This window comes from Hibiscus syriacus, unplaced genomic scaffold (genome assembly GCF_006381635.1).
Source record: "Hibiscus syriacus cultivar Baekdansim isolate YM2019G1 unplaced genomic scaffold, ASM638163v2 tig00110580_pilon, whole genome shotgun sequence".
NCBI classification, from domain to species: domain Eukaryota; kingdom Viridiplantae; phylum Streptophyta; class Magnoliopsida; order Malvales; family Malvaceae; genus Hibiscus; species Hibiscus syriacus.
Genome location: NW_024062791.1, coordinates 544,751 through 567,278, shown reverse-complemented (window position 1 = coordinate 567,278; position 22,528 = coordinate 544,751). Strand labels below are relative to the sequence as shown.

Below are 22,528 nucleotides of genomic sequence, written 5' to 3'. Positions count from 1 at the left end.
TTTTTTACCCAAAATCGGATATTCGGATTTTTTGTGCACCTCTAATTTCTACTCATTTCATTCAGATTCTGAATCGTTTGGCTTACACATTCAGTTGGTATATTCCTTTCGAATTTCTCCATCAAATTGAATAAAGTTTTCAAAACCTCTTAGAGGAAAACCAGCAGCATTAAAGTAAGAACTCGGTACGTGTTCATTATTTTTTAACAGAATTGATGCGCTCCTCCTTATTTTTCCATCTTAAAATATGAAGAAGCCCATTCTACAAAAAGGGGTGTCAATGTTAGAAGGGGGAAACTTAGACAATAACCAAAACAAAAAAAATGAATTGAAACTAAGCTCCCTCGCTCCAACATTCCTATGTAAGCAAATTTAGAACAATTTTAACACATTAGCCACCAAAGCGATGACAATGAATACACAAAACACACTAAAATAATAACCTAATCAGGGCAATGACACACATCTATACTCCAACATTCCTCCAAGGCAACTGTTGCAGGCTGATCGGATCTTATAAACTTCATTAACTTCATTTCAGGAGATCCGGTCACGGGTTCCATGAATGAAAGAATCGTGCCCTAACAAGCCATCAATAATCTATTGGTATGCCTATATACCCTTCTGACCTACAAATCCACCTGCTTCCCCATCGGTGCCAAGTGAACCAGTGGAGCAGCACAAAAACCATTTTTTACATGCATTTCTTGAAGGGAGCATTTTTCATCAAAAACCTCCAAATTTATATTTACAACTTGGTTTTACCCAGAATTACCGGCAACCTCTGCAGCTCTCTGTCTCATCATCTCCATCACAGCAGCCCTTCGTCGTGAATCAGACTGCTGTTGAAGCCTTCTCAAATGTTCCTTAAGATCACTGCAATAATATTTTTTTTAAAAATAAAATATTAGCTTTAAATTAAATCAATTAGCACAAACAGAGAAAGAAGCATAACATATGGAAGCTCAGGAGGGTGAGAGGCACATGATACCTGCAACGTGGTACATGGCATTCAGATTCTTTGCATGCTCGAGCATGAAGTTGCAATAGATACCACATTTTCTTACAAAGTACACAGCCACCAGAAGCACGTTTTTTGCATTGTATTCCATGACGAAAAAGCCCCTTCACTTTCCGGCAGTTTGGGTATTGGCAATATGCAGAACGACATTGTGATGCATGCACCAAAAGGTCAAGCATTTTCCTCAGCTGCAAATTTCAAGAACCAAACCTGTTAGAATAATGCATCTAAAATATGCCATGTTATGGTCATAAACTCATTTTTCCAAACATCTAAATCAGAAGGAAAATAATATATTTGGGGAACACAAATACTTTAAATTAAGCATTTCAATAGTCAAGCACAAAATGCCAATAGCATCTCTGAGACATCCACTTAGACAGTTCTTTAGTCACTCGTTCGTTTGTTATAAAGCCACTTTCAGATGAACATCATTGGCGGTTTTTGATTTGATGTTTATATATCTAGATATTCACTTCAACAGCAAGAACAGAGAAACATATATGCATATACGTTTTGATGGGATTTCCCCGATTACCCACACTCAACTAATTAAAGAGTTAATATTTTTATTATAAAAGGGTCCAATAAATTTATTAAAAAATTACCTGCAGAACCCTTAGTTGTCTGGCCTCCTTATTCTGTGCATCACGTTCAGCCACGGATGGATGATTTGTTAACTTATGAGGATGATCAATGCACCCATCCTTGTGATAACAGGAGTTGCACACATCATAATCAGGGCAAACTTCACAGCGCCAACCTTGACCAGTTTCAATGTCCAGATGACATACGTTACAGGTTGTGACGAATGCAGGGGCAGTGGGATTGTGTAGATGGTAAAGAACCATCATTGAGGAATGTTTAGCCCGCCTCAGGGTATCATACTGATAATGATTCCCTTGACAAAGACTCAAAAACGCTTGCCTAGTATCAAAGAATTCACTCTCAAGAATTTCATCTTTATCCTCTGTATCAGTAGGAACATCAGTAATTTCAACCTGCAACGGAACAATTTTCCACAAAATTCAATTAGGGAAGAAAAGAAAGTCTGCATACAGAAGCAGAGCATTGGGCATGAATACTGAAAGTAAATTACTGTCAATCTTACAAACTTACTGGATAGAGAACATGTTTCTCCCTATGATTGATGGGATGCCTCTCTCTTTCATCACGCTTCTGCTCTGTTTCGTAGCACCTGTAAGGGATAAAGAAGCAAGCATCAGAAGAATTTATCTAGGACATTTTCTCCTAGCAGACAGAAGCAGACTGAAATAAGAATAGAGATATGCATTGCATCATTAGGCTTCTAATATTAAGGGGTGTTAAGGATAGACATATGTTCAATTCCAAATCTGGTTTTTGTAAGAAAAGGGCAAAAAGATCATTGGTAAGAGAAGCTCTAGAACATGTTAACATTTATACAGCATCTTCTTCAGAGTTTTTGGAGCTTTTGGATGAAGCAGTAGCTACATGGCAAGTGAGTCAGATTCTGGCGGTTTCTTTTACTGAGGGGAAGGAAGCTTTTCTGGATAAAATCATTAAATTAGAACAGGGCATGAATATGGCCAATTGAGTTGCCATAGTGGGGAAGTCAGTTTTTCAAGCAATATTAATGAAGGATAAATTAGCAATAATTTCATGGAATGTAAGGGGCTTGGGAAGAAGAGAAAAACAGAAAGCAGTTCAGAGATTAGTCTCTAGCACATATCCTTCCTTTCTTTGGCTACAAGAAACTAAAGCAGAGAAGTTACAAAGATCTTTTCTGAGAAGGAATGGGCTGAATATTTTTCAGGGTGTCATTGAATCTCCAGCTGTTGGTTCTTCAGGGGGTTTATTATGTTGTTGGGATGAAAATGTGTTTGAGATGGAAAATCACTGCATTAACAGAAGATTCATTGCTGTTGTAGGGAAATTCAGATTGCATCAATTCAGAAGTGTTCTTATAAATGTTTATGGGCCCTCAGTGGAGGAAGAAAAAGAAAGTTTTTTTGAAGAACTTAGGGTGTTCATTTCTGGACAGAATCTGCCGGTTTGTGTTGGAGGGGATTTTAATGTATACTTGTGTGAAGATGAGAAGGTGGGTAGAGCTCAGAATAGATTCTCAATGAGGAATTTTTCTCAATTTATTCAGTCTTTAGGGTTAATTAATCTGCCTTTGAATGGGGGCAGGTTCACTTGGTGTAATAACCAAGATGATCCAACATTTGTTAGATTGGACAGGTTCTTGGTGGATGGTCAATTTTTGGCTACATTTCCTGAGATTATTCAGTCTCTTATTCCTAAATCCATTTCGGATCACAATGCTATTTTATTACAAGATGAAGGAATTGATTGGGGAAAAAGGCCTTTTAGACTTTTTAATTATCTAATGGAGGAGGACAGTTTTGAGGAAATGGTCAGACATGCCATTACAGATTGTAAGAAGCCTGGGAGAAAAGGTGGAATCTTAAGTATTTTGAGGAACTCTAAAGCAGCCATCAAAAAATGGGCAAGGAAGAAAAACCAGTTTCCGGGAGCAGCAATCTCAGATTTAGAAAAGAAAATTCAAAAGCTTGAGGAGGATGCCCAACAATTGAATGTCAGTTCTGTTCAGGGGATTGCTGATGAGAATAGTGTTTGTAGAGCAGAATTATGGAGACTTCATAGAATTGAGGAGCAGATTTGGTTTCAAAATTCTAGGAAGAAGTGGATTAATGATGGGGACCGAAACACAAGATTCTTTCATACTTGTGCTTCAGTTAGAAGAAAACGAAATGCTTTGAATGCTTTAATAGTTGATGGGAATATTACTCATGATCCAACTGTTATCAAGGCCAAGGTCAAAGATCATTTTTTCAAAATTTTCAATGATCGGTCTACTTTAGACGTTGAGGATATTGATTTGGTTTTTCCTAGAATTTCACTCGAACAGAATATGCTTATGGAGAAGGATTTTTCCGAGGAGGAGGTTTGGGAGACTATAAAGTCTTGCGACAGTAATAAAGCTCCGGGGCCAGACGGTTTGAACATGGGTTTTTTTAAAAGGTTTTGGTCTGTTCTTAAGGGAAACATTATGCAGTTTTTTCACAGATTCTTTGTGGGGGAAGGATTGGGAACATGGTATTAACCATACTTTTATCACCCTAATTCCTAAGGGATCAAACATTGGAAGCCTTGATGATTACAGACCTATAAGCCTAGTAGGAGGAGTTTATAAGATATTATCCAAGTGTCTTGCAAGGAGGCTCAGAAGTTGTATAGGAGATATTATCAGCCCGACTCAATTTGCTTTTATACCCGGTTGACAAATTTTGGATTGCTCTCTCATTGCTAACGAGGGTATTGATTATTGGAGGAAGAAAGGGCTAAAGGGTTGTGTTTTTTAAGTTGATTTTAAAAAGGCATATGATACGATTGACTGGCCTATTTTGTTCAAGGTGATGAGAAAAGATGGGATTCGGTTTCACTTGGATAAGTTGGATTAGGAGATGTGTTTCTACAGCTTCAATTTCTGTTTTAGTCAATGGGGTTCCATCCGAGGAGTTTCCAATGGCCAAGGGTCTTAGACAGGGATGTTCACTCTCACCTTTATTATTTAATCTAGTTGGGGAATTACTGAATCTATTAATCCGAAGGGCTGTTTCTGAGGGATTATTTTCTGGTATGACAGTTGGCAAGGAATAAGGGTCCTTTAATCTTGTGCACTTGCAGTTTGCAGATGACTTAATTATTTTTTGTGGAGCTTCGAAGACTCAAATTATGAATGTGAAGAGGGTGCTTAGAGTATTTGAGGTTATGTCAAGGCTGCAACTGAACCTTAAGAAAAGCATATTGTTCGGGATTAATATTCCCAAACAGGAGGTTAAGACTTGGGCAGATTCTATTGGTTGTACAGTGGGAAACTTCCCCTCTAATTATCTAGGCCTCCCTCTAGGTGCTACTAAGAATTCCTCTGTTATTTGGGAACCAGTAGTGCAGAATTTTCACTCTAAATTAGCAGGTTGGAAGGCTGCTACTCTATCTTTAGCAGGGAGATTGGTTTTGATCAAATCGGTTCTTTCCTCACTGCCTACATATTTTTTATTTTTGTTCAAGATTCCAGCTTCTATCCTTAAGTCTCTAAATTCAATTATGTCTAATTTTTTATGGGGAGGGGAAAATGGTAATAAGAAGATACACTGGGTTAAATGGGATGATGTTTGCAGATCAAAGAATGAGGGAGGTTTGGGAGTTCGGAATCTGATTTGTATGAACAGGGCACTGCTAGGGAAATGGTCTTGGAGGTTTGCAAATGAGAGAAGTTCTGTTTGGAGGAATTTTATTTGTAGCAAATACAACATTGATTCTTCTAGATTACTGTTTGATAGCAAGATTTCTACTCAATCTTCCTGGTTATGGAAATCAGTGGTTAATAACCATTACAAACAAGACTCCTTTGGTTCTAAGTTTCGTAGTTTGTGCAATTTTCACGTTGGAAATGGTAAGCATGTTCGATTTTGGCAAGACAGATGGGCTGCTGATTTTCCGTTTCAGATTATGTTTCCTAGACTGTTTTCGCTTTCTACTAATAAATACGGTAAACTTTGTGAGTTTGGGGAATTTCTTTCTTCGGGCTGGATTTGGGATGTTCAAGTTCGAAGAAATTTAAATGATTGGGAGCTTGAACAATGGTGTAATTTGGTGAGCATCATTTCTTCTTTTTCTCTATCTCTTGATTCTAGTGATGGTTTGATTTGGAAAGGTAGTGGGGACGGTGTTTATACAGTCGGTTCTTGTGTTGAGAGGTGTGGATCAGGTTCAGAAGATGTTCATTTCTGGAATAAAATTGTTTGGAGAGGATTGGTTCCCCCTAGAGTTGAAACATTAGTGTGGCAAATTGTGCTTCACAAAATTGCTGTTAAAACCGAATTGGTTAAAAGAGGTGTTCAAGGTATTGAGGATGAGTTATGCCCTCTTTGTAGAATGGTTGAAGAAACTTCATCGTATCTATTCTTTTCTTGTTCGGTTGCGTGGTCTTTGTGGAACAAATTTCTAAATTTTTGGAGGTTTAGTTCTGTGTTTCCAGCAGAAGTAAAAAGTTTTCTTCTAGCTTGGGATGAGTTGAAATCCAATTCTGCAATATGGACTTTCATTCCTGGGGCTGTTATTTGGTCAATCTGGAAAATCAGAAATTTTATTGTTTTTGAAGGGGAAAGCTTGATCAGTCTGAATTATTTTTCTTAACAAGAGTTAGGCTGGCCTCTTGGTTTCTAGCAAAGAATAAGGATGTTTCTATTACTAAGGACTCTTTAATTTCTGATCCTTCTATAGGAGATTCCTATTCGTCCTAAAATTTATTGAAGTCTTCTATAATCCCTTGGTTACCTCCCCCTATGGGTTTCGTCAAAGTAAATGTGGATGCAACCACTAGCAGTGATTGGAAGGAATCAGGTCTTGGAGGTCTTATGAGGGATCAATCTGGTGCAATCCTAGGTTCTTTTCAGGAGCTTGCTGGTTCAGGACCTCCAACATTGAAGGAACTTAAAGCTATTCAAAGGGGTATTTCTTTCTTTGCCTCTTTTCAAGGGAGGGTTAAAGATAGGCTGATCGTTGAGAGTGATTGCAGGGTTGCAGTAGACTGGATAAATAATGTTGACTCATGTCCAATTGTATATGGTTTTATTGTTAGAAATATTGTTGATAGTCTTAGAACTTTCGGGGGGTAGGGGTTGTTAGATGGGTTGCAAGGACAGCGAATATGGATGCTGATGGTTTAGCAAAGGCTGGTATAGGTTGATTTTTGTTGTTGGCTTCTTTAGTTTGGTTTTCTGGCTCCTGTATTGTTTGTAAGGGTTTTTTGGAATAGTTGTTCCAAGGTTGTAATTCTATTTTCTATAATGAAATTATAAGGCACTCTTTTCCTCCTTCCGATGATTAAGAAACTTCTATACAAGCTCCATTAATCAAGAAGGAGGTTTTTAATGAGGCCTTCAAATCTTATCAAAAAGAAATATTAAGGGGTGTTGAGTCTTGAAACTTGAGATATAACCAGTTTTCTAAGAGCACGGGGATCATTTTTCTTTTCCCCAGAATGTGGAGAATAAACCCACTCTAAAACTTCTCATCCAGGAAAAAAGACAGTCAGGTAATATAAACTACCTATCAGGTAGAAAATTTTATACTATCTACATGTCAATGTTCTTTTCTTTTTCCCCAAAATATTAATATTCTTCTACCAAAAACATCAGCCCCCACCAGAGGAATTCAACAACAAATTCCTAGTAATAACTTAACAAGAGAAAGCTATTAATTCAACATGAGCAACCAACATTGGCTTCTTTCACAACTAAAATAGTGGCACCATGGCACCAATTCTAGAATGTAAAGCCCAATTCTGAGTAAAAATAATGCCAAGAGCTATACATCTATCTAGCATACAAATGGAATTAGTAATAATATATGATTTGCATATGACTTGGGTTGCACTTATAACTGACAGAATCAGATATAACACATTTTTAGAATGCAGAAAAGATTGAACCCTAGCATAGATCCAAACTTGCAAAATAAAAAATAGAAACACTATAACAGAGATGTTTAACTATGTTAACATAAAAGAGAGCATACTCCTTCCTCATACGTAAATCTGATTGAAATTTCAGTGGTTCGTACTACAGAAACATATACTATTCGTCAAAACAAACTGATAAAATCATTGCCTGCTAGAGTATTACATAAATATAATTTTACGGTCAACACACAGACAGATGAGTTAACCATACAAAATAATACACAGCTAAATAAAGTAGCAACCATACTTATCACAAATCTGAACGTTCTTGCACTGATTGCAGACCCAGCGGTTTCCGGCTACCATAAGAACACAACAATGAGTGCAACAATGCTGCAAATGAACCATGATAAAATCCTCCTTCATTGGAGAAATGGTCTCACCAAGCTGAAGTGGAGAAAAATAAGGGGAAAGAGTAACATAACCACTTAGAGTCTCTTGGGTCATGATATGAAAAATGTCAACAATAAGATAGCAAGATTGTAACTTCCACATCTACTGGGCTACTGCTTTACATAGAACAAAATCATAGAAAAAAATAAAGAAATGAAGAAACACTTGAAAGAAAAGAAATTACTTTATGCATCAGTAGCAGATCCTTTGATGCGTTAGAAGAGAGATCAGACTGACTAGATGCTTTCAAAGCCCTTTTAGTTGTGGTCTTTTTTATTGTTCCTTTTTTGTTTATCTTTCTGCCATCTTCTTGACAAAGCTGATTTATAAGATCTTCAGCAGCCCCAGGCCAGTAATCACCATCAAAATATGGAAGCCTAGCTGCTGTTACCTTCGCCTTACGTTCACCCATGGTTACAAAGAAATGATCATATAAATTAGTAAGTTCAACTACAACGTTTTCCTTGGAAGCTTTCCTTAACATTGCTAAATACCTGAAACAGCATCACACGTACTAGGGCATCAGTAATTTTGAATTCTTTAAATAAATATAGCATGTGATGAAAAGGAATTGTTTAAAAAATATATATCTTGACTATTTTCCTCACCATTCTCTCAGTTTATCTGATTTTGGTGTTTTCTGAATTTCTGGATGACAATATATGATATAATCTTCACCCTTCAGTGGAGGGCAAGCCCATATATAGCAACTTGTAAAACCGCGCTTCTTGCAATATTCAAGGTATCCGATCTGAAAAATTAAGGTTTAGATCCAATATTTTCGACAATGATCTCCACTAAATAGATACTGATACAATGTGTAAAATGATAATTGTGACAACAATTATCAGTAAGCAGAATCCAGTAAAAGTTTGGACTTACAAGAATTTCATGGTAAACAAATGTACGGAGAGCCTCTCCAGTAACTGATTTAACCTCAGGCCGGAAATACTTGACTGAGTCTAGATATGACAGATAAACACGGCGCTGATTTGGGAATGCACATTCTGCCCCAAATTCTTGAACATACATGCCAAACAAGCATACTTCTACCCCTTCTATCTTCTGAAACAATAAAACTACCTAAAAGAGAAAGACAACTTATAAGCATTTGATAATTACAACTAAACAACCATTTTCAGCATACAAGCATATTACACAATCTATCCAGAAATTTAAAAAAAAAGTTGTACAACATTTAACTAATTAATCTAAATATCGCATACCTTTGATTTATAAGGAAATTCTAGTGGATAATTCTCTTCTTGAAAGATTTCAAGAAACCGTGGCTTTACTTCCAGCTTTTTGTCAACTGATGAAACAACTCTAACTACAAGTGCCTCAGCACCAGGAACCTGTAAACAATCAATGAAAAAAGATATAAGCTTATTTCCTCAGGTACTAAAAGTCTATGAGAAGTCACTGGAATGTACTTTTTTTTTATAGAAGTTGGAGGTCTCATTAAATCTCCCTTCGTATTCGTTCACATACTAAAGGTATGTTAACAAACATTGGAAGGAAGAAAAGAGTACCTCAAATTTTATTGATAAAATACCCAATACAAAAGACACCACATAATATCCTCTCATGGTGATGTACACCATTACAACAAACACCTTAACCTCATATGACCTTATCCAAAGCCACAGTCTAATCACCTTACTTCTAAATACACCACCAGCAGTAGGAATAAAACAACGCAACAGAACATAATACAAATTAAAAGCAACACCTACAACCATATAGACTAAAACAACCACAATTGAAGAGACAAGATCTAATGAGACTCTTCTTCAGGAGCCCAAGAGTTTGGTTTGAATGAATGTTCTATCTCATGCACCATGACCTTGAAGAAGTTGTCACCAACCTTCAATTCCACCATCGCATCAATTCTCGCATCAACCTTTGTGAGGACTTGAAGTTTTGCCCGATCAAAGGATGATGGAGACTGACAACTTTCGTCGATAGCTAGTAATAAACCCCACTTATCAGCAATGCTCTTAAAAGTATCCCAATTCCATGCGTGAAAAGGAACACCCTCGCAAACTAACCATACTCGACGACACTCCATTACCAAACTCTCTGACCAAGCTTCGACTATGGAGAACCACTCTGCGAGAATCTTTGATTTATCGTTCTTCACACTTCTCAATGAAGCATTGTCTTCGAAAATCATTAAAATCGCATTACCAGCAGCTCTCATTAAGGTGAAGCCAGTGAGGCCCTTCGCTTGCATTTGTCTGGCGAGATGACCAATTTTGACAAAGTCCTTGCACCACCCCACTAGACAATTGCTCAACACCTTAAGTTTTTCTTCATCTATAACACCTTCAACTTTATAATGATTCTTCCTCGAAACATCTTCCATCCCGGACTTGCGAAGAACACATGTCGAGGACTTTCTCCAAAAAGACTATCGAGGTTTGAATTTAGCGAAATAAACACCAATTTTACTTCCGTCGATATGAGAACCATTCATTTTTGAGATCGCTCTCCTTGCTTCATCGATAGTTGCGAAGCGAATGAAACCAAAGCGAACTCCTTTTGAATTTCTTTTATTTGGAATAAAAGCATCTAGAACCCGACCATGGGAGCGAAATAAAGATCCAAACCTCTTCCAGTGAATGTTCTCTGGTAAGTTATCAATAAATAACGTGTAGCATCCAGTCTTATCATTACTTCACCCCTTTAAGGTGGACTCCAACAGCATCCTCTCATATTTTTTCCCCCACCGCAGTCCTACACTGCTTCTCTTTGGCCTTCTCCACTATCTTCAAAGTCGGCGCCTGCTGCTCCACTCTCTGTTTATGAAGTTCCGATTCCGTAACCTTCGGCACCAAAATCTCCACTCGATTCGCCTTCTTATCCGGAATTTTCAAACTTTTTCCAGCCTCTTTATCCCCACTATTGGACTAACGGCCAGCCTTAGCCCCGAGAGCTGCGGCTTCAACCCTCATCTCATCTTCTTCCTCGCGTTTCTTGGTCACCTTTTCCTCCAGCACATGGACATCATAACTTGATGGATGAACTTCTTTAGGAACGGAAGATGAATCTGTTGTCTCCCTCCCAGCTGCAAGCTTGTCATCAACAGATTTCTTTAAGGTTTCTGCATCTTGCACAGCTTCTCTTGCTTCCCTTAGTTTAGCTGAAGACTCTTTAACGAGCTGCTCAATATCAAGCCTTGTCTTATGCAATTTGTCACGTAATTCAGCGGTGTCTTTAAGTGAACCTAGGGAATTAACAAGGCGATCAAATGCCACAATAGCAGTTCGTATCTTGGAAATCCCCGCCTCAACAGACTGCGAAGCCGAAGGATGTTCTGCAGCTAGCCTTGGCTTTTGCCGAGAGGACTTGAAATGGTGAGGGGTAGCAAGACCCACTTCAAGTTTCTGGGAACTCATTTCTTTTGTGTTGCTTTATCGTTGAAGAAAAGCAAAGGAAGAAAGGGTGATGAATAGAACCAAAACTGCAGCTAAAGATCAGCGGCGAACGTGGCTGACTTGATTGCTTTGTGGAGAGACGACAGACACAAGGAGATGGAGAAAGTAAAGATAATGACTATACTGCTATTGTAGATCACGCAGTCGTCGGAGAAAAAGAAAGAAGCGTCGCCAACAGCTAAAAGTCGAAGGGCCACGTCCAAGATCCACTGAGTTGTAGGCTCTCCCTGGTGAAACGAAGCCTAGATCCTTGATGCTGGCGTCGAGTCGAAAAAACCTGGAAGTTTTGGTGTTCAACGGCCACCGGACGTGACGGTCGGTGCAGCGTCTGACGGCGGCGGCGGGTGGCTGATGACGGCGGCAAACAATGGGTGTAAGTCGGAGGAGAGAAAAATTTTCAAAAACACCTGGGGGAATTTGAAATTTGAAAACGTGGGTTAGAGAGAAGCTGGAGCTTCTCTCAACAATAATAACAAGAACAAATCCCATATATAGAAGAAAGTTAATGGATCTATGTTGAAGGAATCAGTAAGTTCAGATTCTGCCCTATAGATGAAAAGCTTTGTGGCTATCTGACCTATAATTGGCTATAGATGGCAAAAGCTTGAAAGATCCAATAACCCAGTTTTCAAAATTCTACTAATCATGCGGGGAAAAAACTAAATGCTAATCACTTCTACAGCTTTTGTTTCTTCAGCATATTATTACGAACAAGCAGCTTATTTGATCATGGCCATCTTTCTCGTGTATTTTAGTTGTTTTCCCATTTTTGTATGTGAATTTCAGCAACACCAAACAGCTTTCAACCACATTAAATTAGCAAGAGGATCAGTATATACAACACAGAATCAACAGTCATCGTGAGAATATTAATCACCTCATCATAACTTTTTCCTTGAGCCTTTGCCCTCTCTTGTCTTTCCTGTTTCAGTCGCTTAAATAATCGCTGCTCTATGTGGTCGCTGAGGATTGTTCTTGGCAAATCTTTGGCCCCCAGAACAGCACTCTGAGGTAAGGTCTCCCGCTCTCCTCTTTCAACCTCAGCAATATAGCAATTGGGACATGTATATTCAGCTTGCCCGCCGTCATTCCTTCTACCATTAAATAGAGCACAAATTTGATGTTGCCAAACCTCACACTTGTCACATTGAACCCACTGCACAATTTTATTGAAGACAAACAAAATATAAGTGATTTTTAGGGATGACCTTGAAACGTAATAAAAACCAAAAAGTATGTATTGGATTGTTACTATGTACATACCCATTCTTCAATCTCTTCATCATTTTTCTTCTTCTCAAGCCTTGCCTTAGGAATGGCAGTTCCATCAACCACAATGCTATCTCCACGAGCATCATTATGGCAAGGAATACAAAAGTAATGTCGTGTATCACCGGCACCCACTGTGTAGTATGTTGCATTTCGCTTAATGCGCCCACCACAATGGCTACAATAAATAGGTGGTGGTTCAAAAGTGAGTCTTTCAACTGCACATAACTGACAGGAGTTCTCACTCATTGAGTGTTCCATTGCTTGATGCTTTTCAGCCTTCGACTTACTCTGCAAAAGAAATTAAAGAAAATTGACTATCATCAATATATCATGTTCAGCCACCAAGTCCAAATCTGGTCTAACAAGTAGTAAGCTAGAATCTGTGCCCACCTCCTACAGCTTACCAAAGATCTAAATAATACTATGAACAGTGTCTGAAACAAATCACAGCATTACAATAAAGTGTACCTGGCCAACCCATTGTCTGAGACCTTTAATATGCTCCTGAACTTGCTCGGGGGTGAAAAGTTCAGTCAATGACACCCCCTTTATATTTGGTTTCCCAGACTTAATTCCAGCTGCACCTTCAGAAGACTGTGTAAAATTTTCTAGTTTAACTGAGTCAGGTTCCTTCTCAATCTTAGCATTTTCTTGCTTATGAAGACCACCAAATTCATCACATGTAATAGGCTCACAGTCAGTCTTCTTCTTGCTAATGTCTTCTAAAACATCCTTCATCTCAGTAATAACAGGACTGCCTTTAGCAGAAATCTTGGGGACTTCAGTCTTCACTTCCATAGGCTCAGACTTAACTGGAATTAGCCTGTCAACATATCTGTGATCTAGGCAGTGGATATCCTGAGATATGTGAGTTTCAGCAACAGAACTTGATAATAAAGGACCTTCACTTTTAGTATTAACAGATTGTGAAGATTGTTCTCTCTTCATGCGTTTTAGTGAAGGCTGTATGTCTACAGAAGTATCAATTGCTGCAGATGCAGTAGTCAATCTACTAGAAATGTCTCCAGCATCATGTGTTTTAGTAGATATACCATCCGAAGAAGGCAAAACGGAAGTAGAGTTAAGAGAGGCATGTGCCTTCTGAGCCTGTACATAATTGTTAACAGGAACACAAACAGGGCATGCTGGATATCTACAAGTCTTGTGATGACGAATCAGTATCTTGGAGTGATGACAACGAGGATATGAACATGGAGAGGATACACACATATCCATATGAGACAACAACTTTCGTACAGTAAAGCAATAGCCATCACACTTACCCTCAGTGGCATTACATCTACGAGCATGGCGAAGTAACAAAAGCCACCTCACTTGATTTCGGAATTGCCTATCATGGCTCTGATTTCCAAATTTAGAGATAGCACCCTTTGAATTTGAAAGATCCGACGAGCTTTTAGGAACAACCAATGGACTGATAGTAGATGCATCCAGAGATAAATTGTTACATTGAGCTTCATCCTGCCCCGATATTCTCTGCTGGAAATCCTCTTGGACATGCTGCTCAAATGACATGTTCACTGGCCTTTGAACCTGCTCTTGTGAGTGAGGGTGCCATTGGGTCTGCACAGCTGATTCTGGCAGTGCACCCGCTGAAAGTTCATAATCATTTTGAGATTCAGGAACCAATTGCTGTTGGGGCAACATCTGTTGCATTTGTTGAGAATTTTGTGGTAGCGATGAATGCATATTCTGCTGACTAGAGATCTCTTCAGCTTGGTTCCCCTGGAATTGACTCTGCAATTCAGGTAGCTGATATTGTTCAGGGTCTTGTTGATGTAGAACCTCATCGTGGCATTCCACTCCAGGTTCATGCTTCACTTGACTACCTATATTAGACGCCATCTGCGACCGACTATAACCACTATTACTCGGCAAATTTTGATGCTGCAGATTTTGCTGATGGTGGGGTTGCTGTTGCTGAAACTGCTGTTGTTGGAACTGAAGGGGATGTTGCTGAAACTGTTGCAGCTGATTAGCTTGAAGGATATTGTCTCTCGAAGAAACTGGAGGTTGGATATTCATCTTTTCAAACTGATCCATGGACTGGGACTTCATATGGGCAGCCAATTGAACACCATGTAAATTTGATGGATTACTTATCAGAGAAGACTTTGTTCTGGATATAGACTGCAAATTAACAGGATTTGAGTTCTGAGAGTTCATCATAGATCCAACAGATGTTGCAGAGCCATAGAAGTTTCCAGGCCCAAAACAATCAGTATTGTTCATTCCATATCCATCACCTGACACACACAACAAAAGAAAATTTTGCTTTCTTTGAGAAACATGTATGTTTCAATAATAAAATAAATTGCATTTTGAGATTCATTGTTACTAAATAAAAAAGAAATACACAGAAAAAAGTTCATGAGATCACCTTGCATCAGGGTTTGCTGATGTTGTTGCTGCAATGGTTTGGGTGAATTAGCAAAACGAGGGGTTGTCTGATATCCCCCAGAAGTTCCTGATTCATTAACAATTAGCATATTGTTGCCCATCATCTCCAATGCACCATTTAGGGAACCGTTTGAAAACCTAAAAGTTTTCTGCTGCAAGCCAGACCTGATGCTACTACCCATTTGGCTGCCAAGGGTGTGCAAAATACGACTATTTTGACCACCATGTTGCTTTTGCTGCTGTGGCTGAGATGCCAGCGTTGATTCAACAGTTGAAAGCCCACCAACATTATTGGACTGATTATTAACGCAATTACTATTGTTATTACTGTTAAATCCAGGAGTGGGGATCATTTGACTTGCCATTCTTTGCACGCCACTTGATGACATTCCACCAGAAGCAATAAGAAAATTTGCAGCTGACTGTTGATACCCATTAGATATATTTCCTACAAAATTACCAGTCTGTTACCCTTGGTAGAAAATGCTATTATATAATTGTACAACAAAGTAAGGTGAAAATGTACCTTCAGATCTACCAAAGCAACCACTATTCATGCTAGCAGTACGCAACAGACTTCCTGTATTGACATTCGTAGGAGCTATGCTTGCATTGGCAGCAGCACTCATAGATGTATCAATAGAAGATGTAACCATGATGCTAGGATTGCTACTGCTCGACATACCAGGGGTTGGTATCATTGTACCAACTGATGCCGATGCCGAATTAACAAGATGTGCATGTCTTTGGCTGTGCACATTTCTACTACCCCTGATTAGAATCTGTAAACGTTGCTCTAAAGTACTCAAATTTGTATAGTCCTCCTAGAAAACAAACATCCAAGTGTCAAAACTCTCAAGGGTAGGGGTCAAGAAAGTTGTAGCACAGAGAAATAAATGAGATCAGACGAATGCAAAGTGATGTGCTTCTACAGTGTGGAAGAAACCAAGAGATAAAAAATGTGTATGTATATGGATTATTATCAGGTGCACTCTGAATAGAAAGTAATAATTCCACAAGCAGAGGTAGAACATTGACAAGTGACCCATTTGTTTACTTTTCAGATTTTTAAATATAACTCGTCATCATTCTAACCCCACTTGTAGAAGGGGGATTTTTTCCACTAGCAGTATACCAAATAATAGTCCGTCACGCACACAAGTGGAATGGGTAAAAAATCAGTCAAGAAACAGATTTACTTAAAACATAGTAATTTGAAGGTAAAAAATTAACCTTTGTACGAGCAATCTTAAATAAACCTTCTTCCAACCGTCTTGCAAAATCCTGAAACTTGATCATTGATGCCTCAGTAATGGGATGTTGTTGACGTGATTTTAAAAACTTAATGCTGGCAAACAAGAGATTATGAATTGCATTAGTTAACCAAAACGAACACTACAGATGAATATAATAACAAAAAATTCTACGATGGAATGCCTATCTTGATATATAGATTGATCAGACATAGAAGCCAAGCAACAATAATGATTATGTTAAATTAATGACAAGAAAATAATATTCCATTGTGTAAGATTTAAATAATCACATGCATCAATGTACATTACAAAAGATGGGGTCATAACATACATATTGTCCAAAATAACCGAAGCCTTAAATAGAATGGAAAAACAAGGTTTCTTTTCACTTCTGCTATTTTCTTTGAATACATATTCCTACATGTCTGCATGTGCATATATAGAGAGAGAGAGAGCTCTACAAGTTCAAATCGGACTAGAAGGATTCCCTGTTGAACTAGACAGTGGCCCCTTAAGTTTTCTGAAACAACTAATGAATGCTACATACATCAATGTATAGCCCAGAAAGAATCAAACATTATCTACAAGCTCATAAAATCCTACACAAACAAATAGACAACTATTTCAAAGAAAAGATCTTTTCAGACTTTCTTCACGCGAGAAGCCTCCCTAAGAGTTTAAGTAAAATATGACATCTAAAACTTACACAAACAAATGGACAATTATTACAAAGAAAAGATCATTTCAGTCTTTCTTCACACGAGAAGTCTCCCTATGAGTTTCAGGAAAATATGAAATCTAAATCCTACACAAACAAATAGACAATAATTTCAAAGAAAAGATCCTTTCAGTCTTTCTTCACATGAGAAGCCTCCCTACGAGTTTCAGTAAAATACGAAATCTAAATCCTACACAAACAAATAGACAACCATTTCAAAGAAAACATCTTTTGTATGTTAACTTTTATGCATATTTAGTAGTAGTAGAAAAACAAATACAAATAAATATCCCAGCCTAAGGGTGTAATTTACACTGGTATAGAACTAACCAAAAAAAGCCACCATCTATAACAAAAGTATATTAGTAACATGCAACCAAGAATCCAGCAGCAAAATGCACACCGCAAACATGTACATGCACGTAGACAAAAGGAAATTGATAGAACGCATAAGTTACGCATATAATTATTGGTATTAAACAGCACTAGCTCAAAGCCTAAGGCATATTTTATTTGAAATTTCTCCTTAATTTAAAATGAACCAATTAGCAGATACAAGCAGTTAATATTAAAAAGAAAACGGAACTATTGTCATACAATATCTTACATTTCTCCCCGCATATAATCACGTGTTCTCATGAGGTCAGGATCCATATTCGTCATATTATGAGGAGGACCCCCAGTGCCAAGAACACCACCAGCACTCGCACCTCCAGCAACCCCTAAGTTCTGCATCTGGGACGGCTGGAGCATGTTCCCATTTTGCTGGTGTAATCCCCCTTGATTAGGTACCTGTCCTGACAAATGCGCCTGCACATTCATTTCTATCTATATTCCTTGTTCGTTTTTGCCTTGTCTTAGTAACTACCACTACTAGAAAAAACCGCATAACTTATTCCACAATCTCACTGTAAAATCGCACCAGTGATCACCACTCATGCTTCCTTCATTTTCCGCTTCTCTATTTGTCATTTCACCTACAACAGTTTTACAGCATGTCTGTATCTTATGTAACCTTACCCTGCCTGTGAATATAAAAGAAAATAGAATAAGTTAACCCAAATTTGACTGATTCAATCTCAATTTAAAAAAATCCACATTGTTTAACAACATTGAAACTGAAATTCGCTAATAATGGAAATTAGGTGGAAATTAGGGAAACATCGATCAATGAAGCAAGAAAATCCCCAATTTGGGAATTCCTAGATAAAAAATGATACTACTAATTAGAGAATTAAGCACTACGCAATAACTAGCCCTAGGTTAATAAATGAAAAAGAACATTAATTTCCTAAAGCAATCAAGGAGAATATGCAAACCCTAAAAAAACCTGAAGGGGAGTGTAAATTGAAAGCAGAAGCAAGAAAAGATGCGATCGGAGCTTCGAGAATTCCGATGGCAATAACCAGAATCGCGAGGATGATGACGTCGATCGGAAAATAACAAGGGGACAGAACACCGCCTGAATCGCACGAACGAAGAGAAATTCACCCCCAGCGTTGATTACCGCGAGTGAGAAATGAGAAAAACAACAAACAAACAAAAGATCCAAAAGCGAAAGTACGGAACGAGTGGAATTAATCTTCTGGAGCTAGGTCTGAATTTTTTTTTATATAAAAAAAAAAGAAGTTTAACGAAAATTAATTATCTTTCCTATTTTTTTTTTACCTTTTTCACGATGCGGAAGTATAATTTTTAAGTAGGTTTATGTATTTATAATATATTTGACGTCGATGACTGTTACTATTTTTTAAAATTTCTTTTTGGGCAATAGCAATAGTAAAAAAAAATTTAATTCGATAACGAAGGTTAACAATGATAGTTGCAAATAAATTGAGGCGGGGCGCAAAAGAGAGCTGATAATAGGCCACTAGAGCTTCTACCACCCCCAAAAAATTAGAGGCTAGGCCTGCCACAGGTGAACTTACTCTAATGCCTTTTTGAGTGAATTAACAATTTTGATTCAGTTGAAAAAATAAAAATAAAAATTAAATATATTTATTTTAAAGCAATATACATGTTATAGTTGAGTAGTATTTATCAAAAAAAATGATATTTTACATTAAAAAAAGTATTGGAGTTAACATTGAGAATGGCACTCCATGTTAAGAGTTAAATTCAAGAAGATGACTGGATATTTTATTTTTCACTGAAAATCTACATGATAATAATCCTATTATCACATAACATGTGGTCATTGTGGCGTAAGATTTCTAAGTTACTAACGAAACATGAAGAGAGCGAAAGAGTCGAGGGACTGAAGAACATTTCGGTTGAAAGTTAAATGAATTTGCCTGTAATTCACATGAAGGTTTTCATGGCAAGCAAAACAAGTTAAGTTTTGATTATATCGCACTCCAACTAGCAAAGATCCGATCGCCAATTATGCTCACAAATCTTCATCTCCTACACAATTTTTAGCTCTTTAAGCCATGCTGTATGCAGGGGGCATGGATCTCGTTTTCCGTCAGCAATTGCCTTCTCTGAGATCGAGTAGAACCATCCATTCCTCCACTTGAACTGTATGAATATGGATACAACTAACTTAGAAAGAAAGAAAGAAATTATGATCTTCAAAGTATTTTCGATACCATAAACTGCTATTAATCCTTTTACCTCTTTAACCGCTGTCGGGAAGTGGGCAACGGCTCGAGCATAAGCACATAATCTGTCCTCCATAGCTTCTTCAAATGTTATACTTTTCTCTGCAGCAGCAGCCGATGCAAGCTCTGTGATGAGGCTTGATACCTGAAAACTTGGATTTTCAGTTCATACGATCGACTTAGAGATGCGTAAAGTGCGACAGTTCGTTTAACAAAACTAATGGTCCAAGCCATATACTATTGACAAGAAAGCTGCACCTCAGAGCGGTAGTCCTTCTCTACAACGCCTACAGTGGCCCCGGGATGACGAGCTCCAACAAGCATGAATGCGCAAATCCAAATGAGTTTCTCCAACATCTGCTTCTGAAATGCTTCTTTGTCTAGAACCTGGTCAGAACAATATTTTATTCAGTAAACAACAGAATAAAATTTAGATATCCAATGTGGTCACTAAGCCTACAAATTTATACCACTTCAATCGATTGTCGACTAATTATTAAAACCAACCACGGGGGATCATTAAACATGCTCAAGTGAAGGTACCATGTACAATCTTAAATCTTAATCACCAGGAACTCCATGTCCAAGTAACATAAGACAATGGTAAAAATGTATGTTTTACCTTGCAAGAGAGGCCACCAGCATGCAATCTGGTAGCTATAGCAGATGCCCATTTCCCATAAGCTGCAGTTAGACCTTCAGGATTTGTGTCAGTCTTGCCATCCGTAGGAGGTTCTCCAAGCTTTGAAACTGCAAAATATGCCAGCACCTGGTCTGCATCATTAAGACCTTTGCTTTGAAGCCATGGCTCCAGCATGCCATTCTGGAAAAAAACCAAATCTGCTAGATCATCAACACCCAATGGATGATCAAATCATTTTGAATGAAATCAACAAAGTTGCAGATAAATAAATAAATAGACTGAAGCACATGGCATTAATGCAAAAACTACGGAGGAAATAATAAAAGAAAATTTCCCCAGAATAATGCATCATATCCATCAAATCAAGTAGGAATCAAAAATGTAATTCAGCTATGTAATGATACTCAATTGAATCATCCAACTGTTTTATAAGGAATAAAAACAAGGGGTTTCTTTATAAACATCCATAGACAAATTAAACAAAAAAAAATAAAAGATCAATCCTTTTTGTTTAATTAAACAAAATGAGCAAAGAGAGTATGATCAGGTAAAGGTACCGTTCCATCGAGATTTAGGAGTGGCCTCAAGCACAGCCTCGAGATCATCATTCCTAGTACAAACCAAGATTGGACCTTCAAAATCAAGCGGCACAGGTTCACCTCTCTTCACCAGCAAATCATCTCCCTTTCCCATATCTTGCAACGCCTTTCCCACTCTTCCAACGCCCGACAATAACTGCTGGCGCCAATTTTGCAGCAGTAACCGAGGGAGCAGCAACCATGACAATGGAGATCGACTTGCTTGGTCTAGAAAAGCGTGTAGCAGTGAAAATAGTGAGTTTTGGAGAGACAGGTTTGGCTGAATGGGTCCAAAGAAGAGAAGAGCTAGAGAGTATGGCCATGACGGTGGGTTAGTTTGGTGGTGGGCGTTGGAGGCATTGTTGCTTCGTGTGTTTTTTTTTTTTATTGAGTGGTAAGAGACAAGAAAGGAGGTGACACCAGCCACTCAATTCTTGGGGTGGTCTTATCAGTTTGTGAATTCTATCCAGATGTGAAACCACGGAGGAAATATGGAAATTTTGGAAGGTCACTGGTAAGAAAGAATCCCAGCGCTAGTGTTTAAGGCCAGACAAAAAGCCTACTAAATCCTAACATGTTGGAGCTACACCTGTCGGGCTATCTGTCTGGCCCAGAAAAACAGGTCTCTGACAAAGAGAATTTGAAGTCAACCAAGCCCAAGTCATTACTGCTTAATTTAAGATTATGAAAAACCCAATCATAAATATTAAAAAAATTAAAATATTCAGTTGAATACAATCTAAAATATTATTTGCACAACTTAAAATGTTATTTTTTTAACATTTTTGGTTGAAACTTGAAATGTTGTGAAGAATATAACAGTTACGGTTGTCAACCGAAAATATTAATTTTTTTAACATTTTAAGTTATGTCTTTCTTTAGCCTTAAATTATGCCATTCCTTAAACATTTTCAATTTATTCGAGCATCCAAACATATCCCTTTTATTCAAATTCAAAATTATTTTCTCGAACCAAACAACCTCAGTAGTAAATGAATTATTATTATTTTTTAAAGTACTATGTTCAAGTATAAAAAAGTTAGAGATAAATACTTTATTAATTCAAATATATACTACATCTCAATTTAAGATTCTTGTTAAATACTTTATTAATTCAAATCAGAGTGTTTATTTTTTAATTCAAAATAAATTGATTTAATCAAAATTATTAATATAATATAAAAATAAGGCTTAAATATACAAAATGTGTCCAACGTATGTCCGTTTTTTCAGTTTAGTGTCTAACGTTTTTTTTATTTCAGTTTGGTGTTTAACGTTTCATTTCGTTGTTCAAAGTGGGTCACGCCGTGACGAACCGTTAGTTTTCTCCGTTAAGTGACACATCACAATATAATAATTTTAAATTTTTATTTAAAATTAAAAAATAAATCAAATCATATATTTTTTAAAAAAGAAAACATAAAATTTTTGAAATAACCCCAAAACTTTGAAAACCTTCATTTCAACCCCTAACCCTTAAACCGTTCGGCCGCCCTTCTTCCAAGCTCGTCAGCTCGGTGACAATGGCTTACCAAACCGGTTGGGTTTTGGTCAGACAGGATCGACGAATTCAACTTCGGCGACGGTGAGGCGGAAAGGCAGCAGTTTCGGCCGAAAATCGCAACGGTGATGGGGGTTTTTCGTCGGACTT

The 22,528-nt window shown here is 37.7% G+C and overlaps 1 protein-coding gene and 1 pseudogene across 2 annotated transcripts; both read right to left on the bottom strand.

Annotated features, from left to right (window-relative positions):
• Window positions 1–208: 208 nt before the first annotated feature.
• Window positions 209–18,625, bottom strand: LOC120133442 (histone acetyltransferase HAC1-like). 2 transcript variants are annotated; one of them, XM_039150020.1, is made up of 17 exons: window positions 18,384–18,625; window positions 17,661–18,078; window positions 16,313–16,427; window positions 15,606–15,903; window positions 15,060–15,527; window positions 13,127–14,925; window positions 12,650–12,946; window positions 12,264–12,542; window positions 9,173–9,301; window positions 8,829–9,029; window positions 8,555–8,697; window positions 8,131–8,440; window positions 7,801–7,940; window positions 2,141–2,219; window positions 1,630–2,022; window positions 992–1,209; window positions 209–876 (listed from the first exon to the last, which is right to left on the bottom strand). In XM_039150020.1, the coding sequence occupies exons 2-17, from the start codon at window positions 17,873–17,875 to the stop codon at window positions 762–764; spliced, it is 5,199 nt and encodes a 1,732-aa protein (XP_039005951.1). In that variant the 5' UTR covers window positions 17,876–18,078; window positions 18,384–18,625; the 3' UTR covers window positions 209–761. The 2 variants fall into 2 exon arrangements, with proteins under 2 accessions (XP_039005951.1, XP_039005952.1); XM_039150021.1 differs by having other exon boundaries at window positions 18,460–18,624.
• A 670-nt stretch (window positions 18,626–19,295) lies between these two features.
• LOC120133459 lies at window positions 19,296–21,352 on the bottom strand (annotated as a pseudogene).
• Between the last annotated feature and the right edge of the window lie 1,176 nt (window positions 21,353–22,528).